The sequence below is a fragment of the Camelus bactrianus genome, chromosome 18, assembly GCF_048773025.1.
Source record: "Camelus bactrianus isolate YW-2024 breed Bactrian camel chromosome 18, ASM4877302v1, whole genome shotgun sequence".
In the NCBI taxonomy this organism is placed as follows: Eukaryota; Metazoa; Chordata; class Mammalia; order Artiodactyla; family Camelidae; genus Camelus; species Camelus bactrianus.
Genome location: NC_133556.1, coordinates 5384945 through 5403751, shown reverse-complemented (window position 1 = coordinate 5403751; position 18807 = coordinate 5384945). Strand labels below are relative to the sequence as shown.

At 45.5% G+C, this 18807-nt stretch overlaps 1 protein-coding gene across 8 annotated transcripts; it reads right to left on the bottom strand.

The window, feature by feature from the left end:
- Positions 1 to 840: 840 nt before the first annotated feature.
- Positions 841 to 17779, bottom strand: ZKSCAN5 (zinc finger with KRAB and SCAN domains 5). 8 transcript variants are annotated; one of them, XM_045524917.2, is made up of 7 exons: positions 17678 to 17779; positions 15953 to 16465; positions 12180 to 12318; positions 10164 to 10246; positions 9753 to 9888; positions 5715 to 6323; positions 841 to 3172 (listed from the first exon to the last, which is right to left on the bottom strand). In XM_045524917.2, the coding sequence occupies exons 2-7, from the start codon at positions 16364 to 16366 to the stop codon at positions 2046 to 2048; spliced, it is 2508 nt and encodes an 835-aa protein (XP_045380873.1). In that variant the 5' UTR covers positions 16367 to 16465; positions 17678 to 17779; the 3' UTR covers positions 841 to 2045. The 8 variants fall into 8 exon arrangements, with proteins under 8 accessions (XP_045380873.1, XP_010963730.1, XP_045380876.1 ...); XM_010965428.3 differs by having other exon boundaries at positions 17577 to 17704; XM_045524920.2 differs by having other exon boundaries at positions 15953 to 16468; positions 17678 to 17702.
- Positions 17780 to 18807: the final 1028 nt, after the last annotated feature.

The window sequence follows — 18807 nt, the reverse complement described above, 5'->3', positions numbered from 1 at the left end:
TAACACCATGTTTTGCTGAAGCTGTCATTCTCAACTATACCCGACCTTTAGCTCTAAGATTCTGTTTGCAGGTGACAAATGTCTTCTTAAAAGCTACCAAGGAGGCCCTCTGATACTCAAACGTTGCATTAAGTTGGTGGATATTTGTCCTGAGCGTGTCATTTTCTCTCTGCAACTCAGTGGCTTTCAGCAAGAAGCACTCGAGTCCATAATTCTTTTCATTTTGTTCCCCCCAAATTACCCAAGTCAGTATATCCCTTTCCACCTATATTCCATCCCAGTTCACCAAAGTGAATGTCTCCTAATCAAGCAGCCACCACACGCCGGGGACTATCAGTGCTCTGCCCACCACAGTGGTCCTCATTGCCTCTTGGTGAGTGGCCAACTCCACAACTCATTCTTACAAGACCACTCATGGCACCATCTCTTAGATCAGGCTCCCTAAGGCAAAGCTTGAGCCAGGGATTCAGAGCCACGTTGAGTTGCTGAGGGCATGGAGGGAACGAGACAGGATGGAGAAGGCCAAGAGCCTGAGTGGAGTCTGATAAAGCCTGTCTGATCAAGTCTAGCCTTGGCCTGATCCACAAACTGCACAGCTTCCCACCCTGAAGCGGGTGATCAGCCCTTGGTACCCCCATATCAATCAGTCATGGGCTGGGGGGCGGAGGGCAGCTAACTCCTGGGTGAGGCAGCTCCCACCCACTGAGGGTAATTCTCCAAAGGAGAAGGGGGAGAGTTGTGAGCACTTGGCAGCCAAAACTCAGAGCAGCTGGGGCACGGAGACACCAGCCTGTAATGGGGGTCTGCACAGGGGACCAGTGTACAACACACACAGTCAAAGTGTTTCTTGGGTGTTTATTGTTAAGCCAGGCAGTCAGCAGAAGCAGGACTTACTTCAGCAGCGCCCAGAAGCCTGTGTCCCTCTCTAGCAAACAGGCTCAAGTTAACCCTCATCCATGTAATTGTCTTTCCCCCACAATCCCACCCAGACCTTCCCACAAGGCAGGGCTCACCAGACCATAACCTCCTGGCTCCTAATTAATGTTTAGTTTCAAATCCAGCTGCAACTCAAATTGAAGCTCATTCTACACGCCATTATCCTATGGGAGAGCTCTATCTCCATGGCAACTGGGAGCTGGTACATACACTGCTTGGACCATAATTCTTCACTCAGCGTTGTCCAATTCCTTCTATGGATGTAGCTGCCCTCATTCTTGTGGGTAATAAGACTAAAAACCAGTCCACAGTTCTTCTCTTCTCTATGCCCCTAAGGTCCCGCTCCCCTCTCCCCAAGAAGTGACTGGCCAACACAGTTTCTCCTGAATTTACAAACTTGACTTCTCTTTCTACTAGCTAAACTTGATGCTAGGGAGAATCAAAACAAAACAAAAAGGTAGAGGGTGTTTCACGGAGAAGTTGTAGATTGAATAAGGCAACAAGAACACATCCCCGTCCAGCCTCCGAACCTCAACTTTACCAAAACATAAATACCTTAAGTCAGTTTCTTTTTGAAGGGTTTACTACTCAAAGGGAACGGAGCCTGGAGCATTCTAGTGGCTGGGAGGATCATACCTCGGAGATTCATTGCCGAGGTACCAAAATCAGGATCATGCTGAAGTCCTCTCTTCCTGTCACCATGCTCTTCCCTGAATAGATAAACTGTCAAATGAGGCAGAAACTACTAAAGCTTATTTCTACTGCATTCGTGAGGCCTTCCCCAGTGTCAATGTGCTGAGACTCACGTGAAGAATGAGTGTCATCTGAAGGTTTCCCTTCACCCCCTGTATCCCTAGCTTCTCTCTTGTCTAGATTCTTAAGCATGAAGATGCTAACGAAAGCATTTCTCAGTGGGAAGAGCAGCTACCTTTGTTGTGGATTCTCCAGTGTTCCTAAGTTCTAACTGAAGGATTGCAACACATCTGGAGGTTTGATGGTTACGTCGGAGAAGATGCTTGAAGTTGCTATTACGTTCATTACAGGAGTGGGGCTCCTTCTCAGGAAGGCTTCTCTAAGACTGTGTACGAGTGCTTCTACGAGAGAAACACCTACACACTCAAGGTGTTTATGGGATCTGTCCTCTCATGACTTCTCAGATGTTTAAAGAGGCTACAACTCCAGCTGAAACTCATTCCACACTCTTTGCACTGAAAGGGTTTCTCACCAGTGTGGGTTCTCTGATGTTGATTGAGATGTGACTTGAGAGTGAAGCCTCTGCCACACTCGTTACACTGATGGGATTTCAGGTTGGAGCAGCTTTTTGGATGTTGCTTTATGTGGGAACACTGGCCAGCGATTCCTCGACACGTCTCGCACTTGGAGGTTTTCTCTGCGGTGTGAGCTCTGTAATGCTGAATCAGGTCTGAACTAAAGCGAAAGGCTTTGCCACACACGTCACACTTATAAGGCTGCTCCTGTAACTCCATCTTCTTATCTTCAATCACGGTTAAGTTCCAACTATACGCTTCCTCACACATGCCGTTTTTTTCATTTTTCTGGCCCACGTGGAGCACCTGATGTTCAATGAGGCTCACGTACTGAAAAAAGATCTCCCCACATTCGTGACACTGATGGGATTTCTCTCTCGAGTGGAGCCTCAGATGCCCGGCGAGGTGCGAACGCCTCCCAAAGCCTTTCCCGCACTCACTGCACTTAAATGGTCTCTCCCCGCTGTGCACGCTCTGATGCTGAACCAAGTGGGACCTCACTCTAAACGCTTTTCCGCACAAGGGACAGGTGTAGGGCTTCTCCCCGGTGTGGACCCGCTGGTGCTGCGTCAGGTGCACGCGCTGGTTGTAGCTTTTCCCGCACTCGTCGCACCGAAATGGTTTCTCCCCCGTGTGGATGCGCTGATGCTGAATAAGATGTGCGCTCTGGATAAAGCTTTTCCCACACTCGTTGCATTTATGTGGTCTCTCTCCTGGGGAGGACTTTTTGTGGACGTACGTGACTTCGTTGAAATTCACCCTCTTTGAAGAGGCTTGTCCTAGTCTCTCTTTCATGGGAATTCCCTGCTTTCTCTCCAACTTGCCCTGCTGTTCATGGCCTTCTCCAAAATCTTGAACTGGAGGAACACTTCTCTGGATTCTTCCTGTGAGTTCCACGTCTGCCGCTGAAAACTCTGAAATCTTCTTCTTAACATTCAGTTTTGTATTTTTACTTCTTTTATCACTGCCTGAAAAAATAAAGAGGAGACACAAAAGTTATCAGTTCTTCTACAGAAGAAAAATGAACTACCGGGGGAAAAAAGGATAATCAAAAGGAACTATGATGTAACAGGAGTAACGAAGTGGGGGTGCAGGCATGTGCGTGAGGCCAGCAGAAATGAAAAGAATCTTCTGGGATCTGTCCGGTGACGAGAACAAGACAAAGAAGAGAGGCTTACTTGGGAGGGTGATGAGAAGGGTGGAGGTTAGGCAATCACAGGGAAAAGCCAAACAATGATGACACAGGAAGGACAGGAAGGAATTCTGACATGGGAGAGGAGGTAGGAAACGTGGAAGGGTCATTGCCCCAACAGAAGCCCAGCAGACGGAATGAGATAGAACAAAGACGCACAACTGGATGGTGAGAACGGACAGAACCCGGAGGAATGGGAAGCAAAGGAGTGTGAAAGGGTGATGGAGTTAGAAGAACATCTGAATATGAGCCAGGAAAGATGAGAAATGAGCCAATAAAAACTATTGTCAAGAGGGGATGTGATGCACCAATCTCTGTGCTCTCGTCCCTCAGCCAATGCCCCAGCTTCCGTCCCTCCCATGGTGCCCAACATTCCTCATCTGGGAACGCCCATCACCTCTCACATCTGTTCCTCCCGTCAGACCACCAGCTCCACACGGGCATGAACTGTGTCTGCTGTTTCCTGCTGTACCCCAAGCACCCAGCCATGGAGGCTCTCAATAAACATGGTTGGCTGAGCACACAAACTACCCCTCCTTCAGTCAAAAACATGGGGGAGGCAGGTGAGTGGTGGCTAGGAAACGAGGCCTGAGGACAGTTACTGGGGTGATGTGAAAGAAAAGATCCTATTTAAAAACAACTGCTTTCCAGGTCCAGGGTGCTGCTGGATTGGTTTCCCCAATGATGCAGTCGCCAAGTAGAACGAGATGGACCTGGCTGGGGAAACAGCTCAGCTCAGCTCAGCCCAGAACATTAAAGACACCGTGGGCTTCCTAAGCTTCAATTCCATGTTGGAAGAGGGGGCAGTGGCTGTTGGTGTGAATGACAAGTAGGTGGGCTTGGGGACATCAAAGGCATAATTTAAAAATAAACACTTTGGGCAGTCTTTGCATTTTCTAAAGAATATTAATAAGAACCTTTAAGTTCACAGCACAGTTTATGGTGAGCTCACCGTTATGTAAATCATGTGAGCAGATAAAAAAATAAGGAAACAGGGAAATTACTCAAACTTACTCATCACCAAATTAATGAAAATGAACATAGCAAAGAATTCTCTTCTGCTGACTCAATTTGCTAAAAAAATGTTCTGATAACCCCGGAAGAAATGTCGTGCAACTGAAGCTCCCACATGCAGTATAACTGTTTTAAAAAGCAATTTGGTGATACATAGCAAGAGCCATAAAAATGTTTTTGGCTTTTCATCCACTAGCCTCGCTTCTGGGCACCTATCATAAGGAAATAATCTTAAATACAGAAAAAAGCATAAACACAGCTATCGGGACAAAAGAGGAAAAAATGAGAATTTCAACTGGGGAACAGCTGAGTAGATTATGATGTCCCCACACAACGCCAGGCTGTCAGAAATAACAAACAGGAGGGCCAAGCAACACCGCAAAACGTGCCTAGTATTTAACTGTACACTATGAACACCTCGATATAAAAATAGGCTTGTGAAAAAAAGATGGAAATACACTAAAGAATTATAGTTCTATTAGTTAAGGTGGTGGGATTATGAGTGATTTATTTCCCTCCCACTTTCTTTCCCCCAAACTTCCTGAACAGTTGACCTATGAACAAGACTGGTTTGACCTGTGAGGGTCCACTCAGATGCACGATTTTTTCCAATAAACATGTACTGCACTCCTACACGGTTCACAGCTGGGTGAATCCAAGGATGTGGAACCGGACACAGAGGGCTGCGGGTAAAGTTACACGTGGTCTGTGGACTGTGGAGCGGGGTGTCAGTGCCCCGAACCCCTGCGTTCTGCAAGGGTCAACTGTACTATTGTCTCATTTTAAAATAAATGAGGCAGGGGATACAGCTCAGTGGTAGAGTGTGTGCTTAGCAAGCACGAGGTCCTGAGTTCAATCCCCAGTACCTCCATTAAATACATACATAAATAAACCTAATTACCTCCCTCCCTGCCCTGAAATAAAATGAAATGAAATAACTCAATTGGGAAAAGGGGAAAGAAGCATGTAAGAGAGCTCAAATCCTCATTTACTAAACAGAAAGTCAGTAGAGGGTGTCTGAAATTGATGAGCAGTATTATTTTAAAACATGGAATTACCAGAAGAAACAGGGGACTGCTGAGCCCAGGACCTCTGGGGAAAGGGAAGTGGGGGGTGGCAGGGAGGGCAGAGCGTTCTGCTGACTAATTTGACGGCTAATTCAAGCACGAGTGATCCCAGACTGTCCATCTCCGCCCCTCCCAACTCCTGCTCCCTGGATCTCAACCCGCCTGTCCTAGAGTTCTAAGCCTATAAGGCAACGTCTGCCTCCCTTTCCTCCCCGAAGGCGCGCTCCCGACACCTACATCTCTGGGATTTCTCTCTGAAGTGGCGCTTGAGGTGCTCGATCAGGTGCGAGTGGCGGCCGAAGCTCTTGCCGCACTCGGAGCAGCCGTAGGGCCTCTCGCCGCTGTGCACGCTGTGGTGCTGCACCAGGTGCGAGCTGACGCGGAAGGCCTTCCCGCACACCTGGCACTTGTAGGGCTTCTCCCCGGTGTGGACCCGCTGGTGCTGCGTCAGGTGCACGCGCTGGTTGTAGCTTTTTCCGCACTCCCCGCACTGGAAAGGCTTCTCCCCTGTGTGGATGCGCCGGTGCTGAATGAAGTTGGAGGCTTGGAGGAAAAATTTCCCACAGTCATTACATTTGTGACCCCTCTCGCGGCTTGGGTTCTGCTGACGGTGAACGTCCGTGATGGCACCCAGACCTCTTTTCTGAGGAGGGTTCTGCCTTGATCGCCCCACCGTGGGGTTTACCTGCCACCTGTCTACCCTGCTGTGAAGGTCACTGACTTCTGCAAACCCCTGGCTCGGGGGAACATTCCTTTCTGTGCTTCCTGAGGTCATCCATGGCGATTCGGCCTCCTTGGAAATCTGCTTTACCAAGACTTCCATGCTGTCATTCCTGGATTCATAATCTGAGATAGTGGAAGGAAAATGGAAAAGTTAGCTTATTCCCTGCATTCAAAGAAAAGAAAAATGACCGAGGAATACGGGATAATGATATGAAACCAACAGGTTCTGGCAATGCAGGACCTGGTAAAGTCGCCTGCAAAATGACTTTACAATACAGGGATGGGAAACACAATGCTGAAGCAGGAAACTGAGGCAGGTTAGGGAAGAAAGAGCCGGTAAGAATGGTTCGGAGGATGAGACTGGGAGTGTAGTCGTTCTATTTAATGAAGATGATACCCTCTCGGTGTGGTATTTCCACAGTCCTTGTTTGTGAATACCTGTTCACTATTGGGGGGGGGGGGTCTGGTCATTTATCTACTTATTTATTCTCTAATGGAGGTACGGGGGATTGAACCCAGGACCCCATGCGTGCTGAGCATGCACTCTACCACTGAGCTGTACCCTGCCCCTTCAATGTTAACTGTTCTCAATCAAATTTGATATTGGGTTATGCAGCTAACCCGGGCTTCACTTTCCCCTTCCTGTTTATTCACAGCCTGGAGAAGAAAGAAGCTCTTTCTCACTTTTTTAATCCTCAAAGAATCTCAGTTTGGTGTGAATTCATATAAAGGAGAAAAGGCATTCTGTCTATACCCAGAGAAGCCCTTCAACTGTCAAGAGCTAGCTTAGCACACAGCAGTCACTGATGAATAGAGACCTTTAAGAGACTGATCAGTTCCTTGTGGAACTAGTTTAGCAACATACATTTCACTCAAAACACTGACATTTACTAGGGTTTGCAAAGACAAGCCTTCAGCAGTTAACAAAAAATAAGGAATGTTTTTTAAATGCTGGGGAGATAGATCATGGCCTACTGAGAACTTTCTAATAAGATTTTCTTGTAAAAGAAAAAAAAAGCTGTTTTCAAGTCTTAACACAAAAACGGAACTAAAGCACCAACAGTGGCTGAGTGCGCACCACGCACGAGGCACTGAGCCCGCAAGTGCTTTCCAGTTTTACGGCTTTCAGTCCTTACGACGACCCTCTGAGGTGGATGCTGTCCTTTCTTGACATAGTGAGGAGCTGTAAGTCTTGTACCATGAAGGCAACTTTAATTTATCTTACAACTATTTTTACTCAATTCTCTTCCTAAAAAGACATTTTTAACAGTGGAAACAAATAAGCATATAAACAGAAGAATTCTATCACAAAACCAGACTTTTGACATGTTTTTTCCTCCCCCATTTAACTAAGCAGGTAATCTCAGCTATCACAGTATTTCTCTCTTATTCACAGCCACTTATGCCCACACATTTTATTCATACTAGAATTCTCTCCCATTCAGCAAGTTGAACAAGCTCATGGCTTTCTTTTTCTAGGGGTGGACGTGAAAAAATCATATGTGCTCAGTGCACCTCTTTGGGGCACTTAACGATCACCCTTCTCCAGAGAAGGTGATTATACAGGTTGTTTTACCAACTGGCTTACGGATTCGCTTTTCTCCTCTTTCCCCACCTCTTCTCTGAGGACATCATAAGCTTCCTGCTGACTCTCCTGGCTAACTGTATGTCTGACAGAGAACTGTGGTCCTTGCTCAATGCTATGCCTGGGTGCTTAGTGCTTGGGGGCGAGGAGGGGAAGTTGGTACAAAAAATGCCCAATCAGTGGATTTACTGCTTTACAAATTCACACTCTTCAATCTCACTGATACCCAGCTGGCATTCTATGTGTCTAAGGGTGGCTGGTTTCCCACTCATTCTTCTCAGTGCTTTCCCAGTAGCATTTAAGTAGGCTTAAAACCTCCCCCATTAATAGAGACGAAATACAAAATCATCCATCCATCTAAACCATGTACCCTTTCAGTGATCAGCCCTCTTTCACCTTCCCTTCACAGACAATGCTCTCGAAGGTTTTTCAAGAACAGCTTCCTCAAATTCCTCTCCTTTGCAATCTTCCAAGAAACTGTCTCTTGTTCCCCAACACCCCAGCCACTCCACTGAAATGGCTGTCTCCAATATTCATTCGCTAATTTTTAAAAATCTCGTTTCTAAATCTGATGGATACTTTTAGAATCTTCACCTTCTCTGGTGCTGTCAGGAACATACAGGCATGAAACTAATCTAATGCGACCTTCCCAGAGAAGTTATTGAGAAACCACTGAGTATGTTCTTAATGTAGAAAAATATGCTCAAGTTGTAAAGCTACTGTAATGAAGAGATGGATAATGAGAAAAAAAAAAATCAGAAAGCAAGAATTCAGAACAGCCTGGAGAATGGTATACAAAAGAACTATGCCAAGTTCTGAAACTCTGAAACCCATTAAATACCTATAATGTAATAGAAAAAGATTAAAAAAATACTTATTGACTCAAATCAGACCAGGAAGGTATTTGAAATTAGTTTTAAAAGGAGAGAATGAAAAAAATTGCATTAAGTATAATATTTACACTACATAAATAATTCCTTGCGACTACCACTAAGATTCCAACAGATAAACAAGCAGAGGGCATGTACCTATAAATGAAAGAACACAAATATATACCAATAGTAATAAAAGAAATGGAAAATTTTAAAAAGCAGAAGTCAATTTTATTTTTTTTAAATAAAAGCCTGTGAGTGAATGAACACGTAGTTCATTTCAAAAAGAATGCTCTTCAAAAGAAATTTGGCATTATCATGTATGTACTTCCTCTAACGTCTGCCAGTGTGCTTGCTATATAGTCGTTCTTCCAAAATAGTTCATTCAAAAGAAGCTAAAAGCCTAAGCTCCAAAGTGTTGGCCAAGTGCTGAGATTTTTTTTTATAATTGCTCCAGGCAGCACAATCAAATATTAGTTTCCAGGATCATAACTTAGCCAGAAACAGGTTCAAAAATCTCATCTGGGGCGCAAAATTCAAGAAGGGATAAGATGTGTAAAATGCCAATGTCAAGGTGAACAACACAAAATAGGTACCAGGGATGTGAGAAAGGTAATGGGGTGGACCACTCACCATCCACGCGTGAGAAGAAAGGAAAAGAATTAACGCTATTGAGATACTGTAATAACTACTGTAATCAACGGTTATGCAGCGAAGTCTGAGATGCTTTCACACCTGAGAATGACTCAGTTAACAATTATTCAATTTGTCAAGGAGCAGAGCACAATAACTACTATAAATCTGTTAGAATCCAATCCTGTTAGCTTGAAGCTAAACATGACATTTGCTGGACTGCAAATGAGATCCCCAAAGCATTATCAGTCCTCAATCATAAACATATTATGATGGAAATCATCAGAATAAGCTGAACAAGGAAGAAAAGAGGGAGAAAGCTGGTTCTTTCATAGGATAAAAAAATAAGCAAGGTCATAGCAATGAAAACATACACGCTTTTATATAGGACATGCTAGAAATATTCTTTCGAAGATAACAAAATTAAGATGTCCTAATCCATGCAGACGAAATAATTCTTACCCATGGAAGTAACACTCCCATAATTCTCCTTCCTGTCATCCCTATAGAGGGACTTCTGGGACTGGTCCAAATGTCCCCATTCCTCCAGGATGAAGGATACAGCCACATCAGCCACATCTTCAATTTTCACCAACTTCTGAAACACAAAATCACCACTAAATTCCCTACGTTCAAATTTGGAGTGAGGGGAGGAACAGGGGTTGGGGGTGGGCACTAAGGAAAGAAAAAGGGGAGGGACAATGCTTCACAGAGGCCAGAGGTGTAGACCAGAAAAAGACATTAAAGCACAAACGCGATGGGCCCAGTCTCTGGTTAAAGAGACAGAACTCTGATAAAGATTCAGGCTTAAGGCAGCTACTGGTTGAAGAATAGACATGGGTCCTCAATGTGGGCACAGGGATGCCGGCTCACCTGGGACCCAGCTGAGAGAAGTGAGGCTGTCAGCTCCTGGCTGTCCTTCAGGGGAAGGGAGGGAACTTGGAGAGCAGGAAGGGCTGAGGGGGGAGAAAAAGAGGTGTCAGTGAGCATCTCTCTGCCCAGTTCCAACTGCCATCATGTTCCACTTTTGCTCAGGAATCCACAATGGCGCCCAGTGGCATCAGGGCTTGGCTGTCAAGACCCTCTACTTTTTAGCTCCCCGGCACCTACCGTATACGCACTCTTCCCCTCCAAAACCAGACGCCCTGCTTTGGTCAGGCTAGTCCTGCTGCTGACCGCATATGGTGCCACTCCCCTACAAAGGATGCACTCTGCTCTGCCAAGGTCAAATCTAGTCGTCTCAAAGAATCTCCAAAGTCCCACATCTTCCACGAAGCTGAGAGCCTGAGGCTTCTCAAACTTTACTGTGCAAACAAATCACCTGGGGGTCTTGGAACAGGGCAGATTCTGCCTCAGAAGTTTTGGGGTGGCCCTTAGTCATTTTTTATGGCTTTTATATTATCCAAAGTTCCTTGATACAGAGAGGTTTAATTCTTACTAAAATTTCTTTTAAAATTCTTTTTCATTATCCTTTGACTCTTCTGTAAATTATTCATAAAATGACTTAAAAATATTTTTAAAAAATAGGATCCATCAACCCCAGCTATTAAACGGTGAGGACTATTTTCCCAGTGCACTGAGGGTTAAATGAGTTCATCCAGGTAAAGCTTAGAACGGCCCCTGACACACAGTGAACACCACGTAAGGAGTAGCTGCTGCCGCTTCAGTTACTGTTACCACAGGGGAAGGAAAGCTGGAAAAGCTTAGAGCCCCGGGATGTCAACTGAAAGGCCAGCCACTCCAAGAAGCCTGGAAGAAAGCCTGGGGCCAAGTAGGAAATACGGGTTCACAATTCTTATCCACATTCTGAAATCCCAGAGCTCAAAACATCAAGTTTTTTTGTTTTGTTTTTTTCATTAAGTTGGCCATTGAACTAATTTGACAGCAAAACCTGACCAGACCTGATGTGAAGCTATTTGAAGTTTTTATTTAATGCACTTACTGGAATTATGCATACATTTCACTGCCGAAATATTAAATTAATGTGTGTGATTAAGGGGTCCCACCTCAAATCCTGTTGGGAGTATGATGTACATATGTAAATCATCTCATCTCTCTAAATCTGAAAAATTCTAAATTCTAAAATGTATCTGATACCAAGAGTTTCTGATGAGGGACAGACTTGTGGAATACATCATCATAAGTGGGGTATTCATCAGGATCTGCAGATACGCACGACTGTATGTAAAGTAGGTAAACAACAAGGTCCTACTGTACAGCACGGAGAACTATATTCAATATCTTGTAATGGCCTATAATGAAAAAAAGTATGGAAAGGAATATATATACGTGAATCACTGTGCTGTACACAAGAAATGAACACATTGTAAATCGTCCATACTTCAATTTAAAAAATTAACAAGATATTTAACTGTTCACTTTTGTTCCTTGATGGATCTAACACAGTTTAATAAAAGCGAGAGCGAGAGCGAGGGAAGGAGAGACAGAGAGAACAGATGCTCTGAAGGTCATTGTGAAGCACAGCTTAAAACAAGATTTTGCAGCGAAGGTCTGAGCAGCCACAAGTGCTGTCAGGAACTGGAGGGCTCTGTCTGTGTTGAGTGTGAGGATGGCAAAATGCACGCAGCAGGGTCGGAAAACTGTTGCAAGACACATAGAATACTTTTGTAAAAGACTTCTGCCAATCTTTTAACAGTACCTGCACTTAGAGTTGCCATCAGCTGCGTGACAGCTCTCAAGTGTGGTCAGGTGGTTCCTGGCCAGGCCTGTCTGCTGACCAGGGACTCGATTCCGGGTCTCCACCCCTTCCCAACCCCCAGATCAGGCTGACTACAGAGGGGCTGCCCCGCCCAAAGCCTCTCTCTACAGACACTGCTGACCGCGTGGCCAGGGCACCCACATCCGTTCCACCGAATCCCACGTCCTCACCGTCTTCCTCTAGAACATGAGGCTTCTGTGGCTCTTGTTCGGGCTGCGGGTCCACAGGCAGGAGCTGGTGACTGAAGGACTCGGGCCTGGCTCCAGGGGGCTCTATCTTCTGAGGAAGCCCTTCGGGAAACGCCACAATCTAACAACCACAACCACACCTGTCAGCACGTTACAGGAAAGGCTGCAGGAGAATCCAGTGAGCTCCCGTTATTCCTGCATCCCTCCCTTTGCCAAGTATTTACTGTGAATCTCCAGCGAGCCGGGCATTAATTACACAGTGGCTTGGTAAGCACAGTCTATGTCTAGTTGAACACAACTTCTATTAAACATATCAACACACAGATAAATAATTGCAAACAGTGCTATATGTTAGAAAGGAGAAGAAATGGCACCAGGAGGCAGAACAGATGAGACCCGTTTTCAATTGGGTGGCCAAGAAAGGCTTTTCTAAGGAGGTGCCACTGAAATGAACACCTAAAGGATGTAAGAAGCCAGCCAGGAGAAAGTAAGGGGTGTCCCAGGCACACAGCACGACATAAGCAAAGGCCCTCAGGCAGAAAGTGGGTGCTGGGGACGGTCAAGGAAACATAAGGCCGGTGTGGACCATGTTTAGTGAAGGGGGGTGAGGGTTGAGAAATGAGCTTGGAAAGGTCAACCTAAGACTCAGGAAGCCACGCTCAGCGCCCTGGCAGACCAGGTTCGACTAGGACAGACTGACACCAAGACCAGAGCAAGTTCACGCTGGTACATCCTCCATCTTTCTGTTCTTTGCTCTTCTACAGCCTGGGGACACACAGTCACTCTGCCACACCAGGCTCTAGAATCTGCCTCTTCTGGAAGGTACTAGCTCCTAGCAGGTAATAAGATCCTGCTTTGAGATAGAATCACCACCTCCCCCTCCTTCCCCCTCCCGTAGGTTTCAAAGCACTTTCAATGTTAATCCTCTGAGTGCTGGCCAAATGTGGTCCAGGTGTCACATTAAGAGGCAGAACACTTGTGCAAGTATGACTCTGCAAGGGAGTGTCCTTGGGGTCCCACTCAGAACAAGAGTTAAGACGATGCCAAGTATGTCAAAGGGTAGTGGGGCACCAAAGAAGCAAAGCAGCCCTTGAGGTCCCCTGAGACCAGGACAGAGAAACCAAAGAGGAGGGGTAAAGGATAAAGCCTGGGAAAGGCTGGCCAGAGACAAGACCTACCTGGAGATTAAGTTGAAGGATAACGTCAAAATATGAAAATGAATGTATGTATGTACATACATGACTGGGACACTGTGCTGTACACCAGAAATTGACACACTGTAACTGATGGCACTTCAATTAAAAAATAAAAAAAAATTTTAAAAGAGTAACATCAGGATTATGGAAGGCAGGCAGAGAGAAAGGCAAACACACTGAGCTTGGAGGCCCCAAATCCCTGACAAGAACTCAGAAATGATCGTTCTCTGTGTTCCTTCCACAGATGGGGTGTGTATCAAAATAGAGCGGTCAGTGTGTAAGATCTGCTGTAAATCCTCTATTTAAAAAGTGCTTTTTGTTTTTCACTATGCTTTTGAATATTTATTACTAGAAAAAAGTAGGGAAAAGTCTGTCCACTGGTGTCCCAAATGAGGCGTAAGAAAGGATAACTAGACGCACCACCGAACTTCGACTTCCCATCCTGACAGAAGCAAGGGAAAGGTTCTGACACTCCTGTTTGCAAGACAGGCATTCAGCACAGCTGCAGGGTTTGACAGCAGGGCCAGAGCAGCTCCCTCTGCTCCCCACTTGCCTAATGGGTGAACTAAACCAGCCAAGAGCCTGGGGATGTTCTGGAATACTGAAGTACCCTGGACCCAGAGGGGAAGAATAAAGATTCAGATACCTTACCCTCAAATGCAATGGCTCTGAAAATGAGGGAAATTCTCTAATTGGCTTCAAACTCCTGCAGACCTATGCTCCCACGATTTTTGTTTCTTTGCTATTAAAAAAAAAATTAAAGTTTAAGAGTGTGTGAGCCTAACAACAAGAGGGAGGTAGAAAGTCAGGTGATAAATGAGAGAGAAGGGACAAGAAGACAACAGCAACAGAAAGATAACGATCCTTCTTAAATTACTATATGATTTCATGCAGTCCCAACAAAAATACCAACTTTGGGGTGGTGGGAACTAAGTAACTCTCAAGTTTATACAGAAGAAAGGAAATACTGAAAAGAAAAAACTGCAAGGGGGAAGGGCAGACCTACTGAATACCAAATACTTTTCAGAGCTCAAATAAATACTGACATATGAACAAACAGTAAGATCAATAAAATACAATAAAAGGACCAGAAATGGAGCCATATATGCAGAAATTTGGAATAGAATAAAGATAGCATTTTAATCAGAGAGGAAAAAAAGAGATCACCATACAAGTTGCTGGAACAACTGCACAGACATGTGAGAAAAACATTAAGCTACAACCACCCCAAACATCCTACACCAAAATGAATTCCAGATGGAGCAGTCATTTCAAAGAGTAAAACAAAACAATAACAACAAAAAAACTATGGAGAAGAAACTATTAGAAAAGTTTCTCGTAACTCTAGCAGAGGGGGCCTTTCAAAGCATGGCACAAAACCCAGAAACCATCAGTTAAAAGACTTCAACAACAAAAAAAAAGATTTCAACTAAAAAAAAAAAAAAAAAGATTTCAACTGACTGCATCAAAATAAAAAATCCTGTAAAGTAAAAATTTCCAGAAGCAAAAGCAAGGGGGAAAAATAACACTTGCGACTCAGATGACAGACACAGTGCTTACTTTATCTAAAAGGTTAGTATAAACAGATAGTTCAAGAGAAAGGGTATATGCATAGCTTTTTAAACTGTACTGTGGTCAAACTCATTCATCATAAGAAAAATGCATATGAGAATCACAGAAATGGAATATTGCATCTTTCAGATTGGCAATAATCAAAAAGTTGGATAACATCGTGTTATCACACTGCGAGCAAAAAATTTCTCTCCTCCATGGCTGTTGGGAAAATAAACTGGTCTGACCTCTACAGAGAATAGACTGTCCACAGCTGTCCAAATTACAAATGCGCATGGCCTCTGAGCCAACAATTTGACTTCTAAGCTTTTATTCTACAGTTAACGATGTACGTAAAGGATAGTCATTGCAGCAAAGTTTGTTACAGTAAAAATTCAGAAGCAATCTAAAGGAATAATTTAAATGGCTTTCACCAGGAGTTAAGTTACGGTACATCCACTCAGTGGAACAGAATGGTGAGACAGCTCTATCCACATTGACACAGAACAAGCCAAGATATATTCTAAGAAAAAAGCAAGAGGCAGAAGTGCACAGTGATATAAAAAAATCTGTTTTTTTAAAAAAAGTCATACACATAGATGCTAATATCTACAGAATACAGTAGATCTCTGTAAGGATACACATGTATCACGTGACAATGGTGGCCTCTGGTGAGAACTCAGGCAGCCAGGGACTCAGGGGTGGGAGGGAAACTTACTTTTCATTACAACCTTATGTACCTTTTGAATTTTGTATCATGTCATTCAAAAAATAAATACAGTGATTTAAAACACAAATAAAATCGCAGACTGTCTTCTCCAGGTTAACACACTGGATACTGCTTCTCTTTGCTGGAGTGGCAGGAAATCTCCACAGTGGACCTAATCCCAGGAGAACAAAAGAATATGAATGAAGCACCAGGGCGCTCAGGCTCTCACCCCTGCTCAGCAGCTCCTTAACTCTCTTCCTCTCCTTCCTCATTGCTCCAAGATCTCCTCTTTCACTCACCTGTTGTCTGCGTTCCTCTAGCTCTCTCTGGATATTTTCTACCACAGCCACAGCCTCTTCTCCACTTTCAGGGTGATGTTCTCTCACCCAGGTCTGGAACTCTTCGGGCAGGATGGTCAGGAACTGCTCCAGCACCAGCAGCTCCAGGATCTGCTCCTTGGTGTGCAGTTCGGGCCTCAGCCACTCGCAGCAGAGCACCCGGAGCTGGCTGAGGGCCTCCCGGGGGCCTGACGCCTCGTGGTACTGGAAGTGTTTGAAGCGCTGATAGAAAGTCTCAAACACTGGCGGGTTGTACTCTTGCATCCAGGTGCAGTCTTCTTCCTCTACCTTCACGATCAGAAGGTCTTCCTGCTCTTGTGAAGTCTCAGCCGGAGGGTCTAAGTCTATAACTTCCCCAGTTTCTGTCATTATCATTCCAACTGGGATAGCTCTCCAGGTAAGCTGGGTTACACTGATCAAATCTGCCTTTTGCTCTTTAAGATCTTATGAAGGACACTCTCATTAGCGTGCAACCTACTGATACATTGGAAATCATTATCAGCAAAGAGATGATCGCTCAACAGAGTAATTTACTTAAAAATGCGTCCTGCAAGACAGCCAGCACTCCACTCACAAGATAATTACCAACAGGGGATATTTCCAACATTTAAAAAGGATACAGGAGAGCAATAAAAATCTGACATCTAGCCTACTCAAAGACAACCTTAGTAGTGAAGAAGACTAAATTTCATATAAATAGTAGGACAAGACTTACTAACTAGTTAGTCCAGACGCAGCCGCTCCTTTCTCTACCACAAGCCAAACTTAAGTCAGAACAGAGGTCAAAAACATCACAACGGTCAAAACTGGACCTGTCCTTCAAGCCGTAAGAGCTTGACAGATCAACGGGGGACTTCATGGGTCCCGAAGAGAACCGGGGTTCTAAGTACAGATTCTGCACTCGGATTCCCGACAATCGCCCCTGACCCCGAGCCACGGAAACCTGCCCGATCAAGGTTAGGGACAGGACCCTCGTCTGGACACAAAGGGCATCCCCCTTGCTCAAGGTCCCAGCCCCGGGGAGCTCTCCTGGAAGATCAAGCTCCCGCAGCCAAGGCTGGGAAGATGGGTTTCTTCTTACAAACAGAGAGAAAACCGAAGCCGACACTTCGCAACACTTCCTCGCCGGAAGTAAGCAAGTCCAAGCTTTCCCTGACCAACGGGGTAGAGCCGTAGATCCCACCCCCGAGAGCACTTCCGAGTCCTCTCTAGGAATCCCGGAGGCCCTTGCCTCGCAGCGGGCGGGACGTGCCTGCCCCAGGTCCCGCCCCGAGCCCCGCCCTCAGGGGCTGCGGGCCAATCGGCGGGGAGATAGGGCGCCGGCCTGGGATTCCAGTCCAACCTCCGGTAACGCGGCCGTTCCCCGCCCACCGAGCCGCAGGTATAGCGTCCCCAGAGACAGGGAGAAAACCGAGCCGCCCTCTTCCCCAAAACCACTTAAACAGCCCGAGCCCGCCCCTTTCCTTAGGGGCCTTAGGTGTCCGGAGCGCTTGCTAAGGCGACAGTCGCTTGTGTCTAGTTGGCCGTGGAACTTGCGCTCCCTCAGCCCCAACGCTCTGCGTCCCAGTTCAAAACAGGTCCGTACCTTTCTGCGAGCCCGCAACCCTTACTTCTCTCTAATGGACCCTTCGATTTCTTCTCCTGAATCCTCGCCACTTCCCGCACCCTGTCTCCAGACACACCCACCTCCTTACCACCGCCGTCAGCTCAGACGGCAGAAATCTCCGACGTCAGACCCGCGAGTCGCGGGAGCCAGCAACTATCGGGACTACATCTCCCAGGAAGCCCCACGCGGGCCACGCCCTCCAGCCAATAGGACCGCGGCTCTCTTCGCAGCCTCGTCTCGCGGGCCTATCAGAATGCGGGAGGTCAGGGAGACGTTTCCTCGGCGCCTCCAGTGGGAGGCTGAGTGTCGGGACAGGGTCTTCTCCTGGCTGGAGACAGTGGGGACGGAGAGAGGAGGCGTCTCCTCAGGGCTTCTCTAGCCAAGGGGATCCCAAATTTAATAGTCTCTCATTTTTGTATCCGTTTACAAAGCTGTGCGACAGGCAGGGCGACAGTCACTGTTTTACATGTCACGAAGAAGGATGAGGCTCACCGACTCTACTCTGAATCAGAAGGCTTATATCCTTAGATACTCCAGGAGAGGTTTTGTTTGTTTTTTTTCTGTATGTTGTGAATTTTCACTCAAACCAGGAATGAGGTTTGGGGACTGTCTTGCCAGCGCCGTGGTCTACTTTATGGGAATGAAGAAACGCAGAAAATTCTCTACTATTTCCAGACCTATAGCGGGAGACGCTTAAACTGACACTGCGGTATGTTTGGCGCAATGTAGTATTTGTGTGGTTTCACTTTTTACAGTTAGAATTGTCAAAAGTTCAAACAAACAAACAAACAAACCCAGAAGTAAAACCAATGAATCACTGAATTAGTCATTAATAGTTTATTGTGCAGGCACCAAAAGGCAGAATGCAAACTGGGAGCACTCAAACCAAACTACGGAATGAGGCTCAGAAGTACATTGTTATAAAGCATCTTACATAATGTGGAGGCAGTGACTGGTTATTCTTCACGGTGATTGGTTACAATTTAGAATTTTCTTAAACTAAAGGAAATTGGGTAGTGATTACTTCATATCAAATTGGGGGAACAATTTAAGTTTTGCTGATGATTTTTAGAGGCATAAGCAAGAAATTATCCAGGTCAATTTAGCCTGGCTTGTTTTGCAAAATAAGCTAAATTAAGCTTTGTTTTTATGACTAAATTAGCTTTGTCTTCTCAGGGAATTTTCAAGTCTGATGTATGTTTATGTTTGA

Coding starts and splice junctions, on each gene's coding strand:
- ZKSCAN5 (XM_045524917.2), bottom strand. CDS start 16,366: ATGATAATGACAGAAACTGGGGAAGTTATAGACTTAGACCCTCCGGCT. Junction 12,319..15,952: donor TAGAGGAACGCAGACAACAG/GTGAGTGAAAGA, acceptor TGTGGTTGTTAG/ATTGTGGCGTTTCCCGAAGG. Junction 10,247..12,179: donor TCATGTTCTAGAGGAAGACG/GTGAGGACGTGG, acceptor CTCCCCCCTCAG/CCCTTCCTGCTCTCCAAGTT.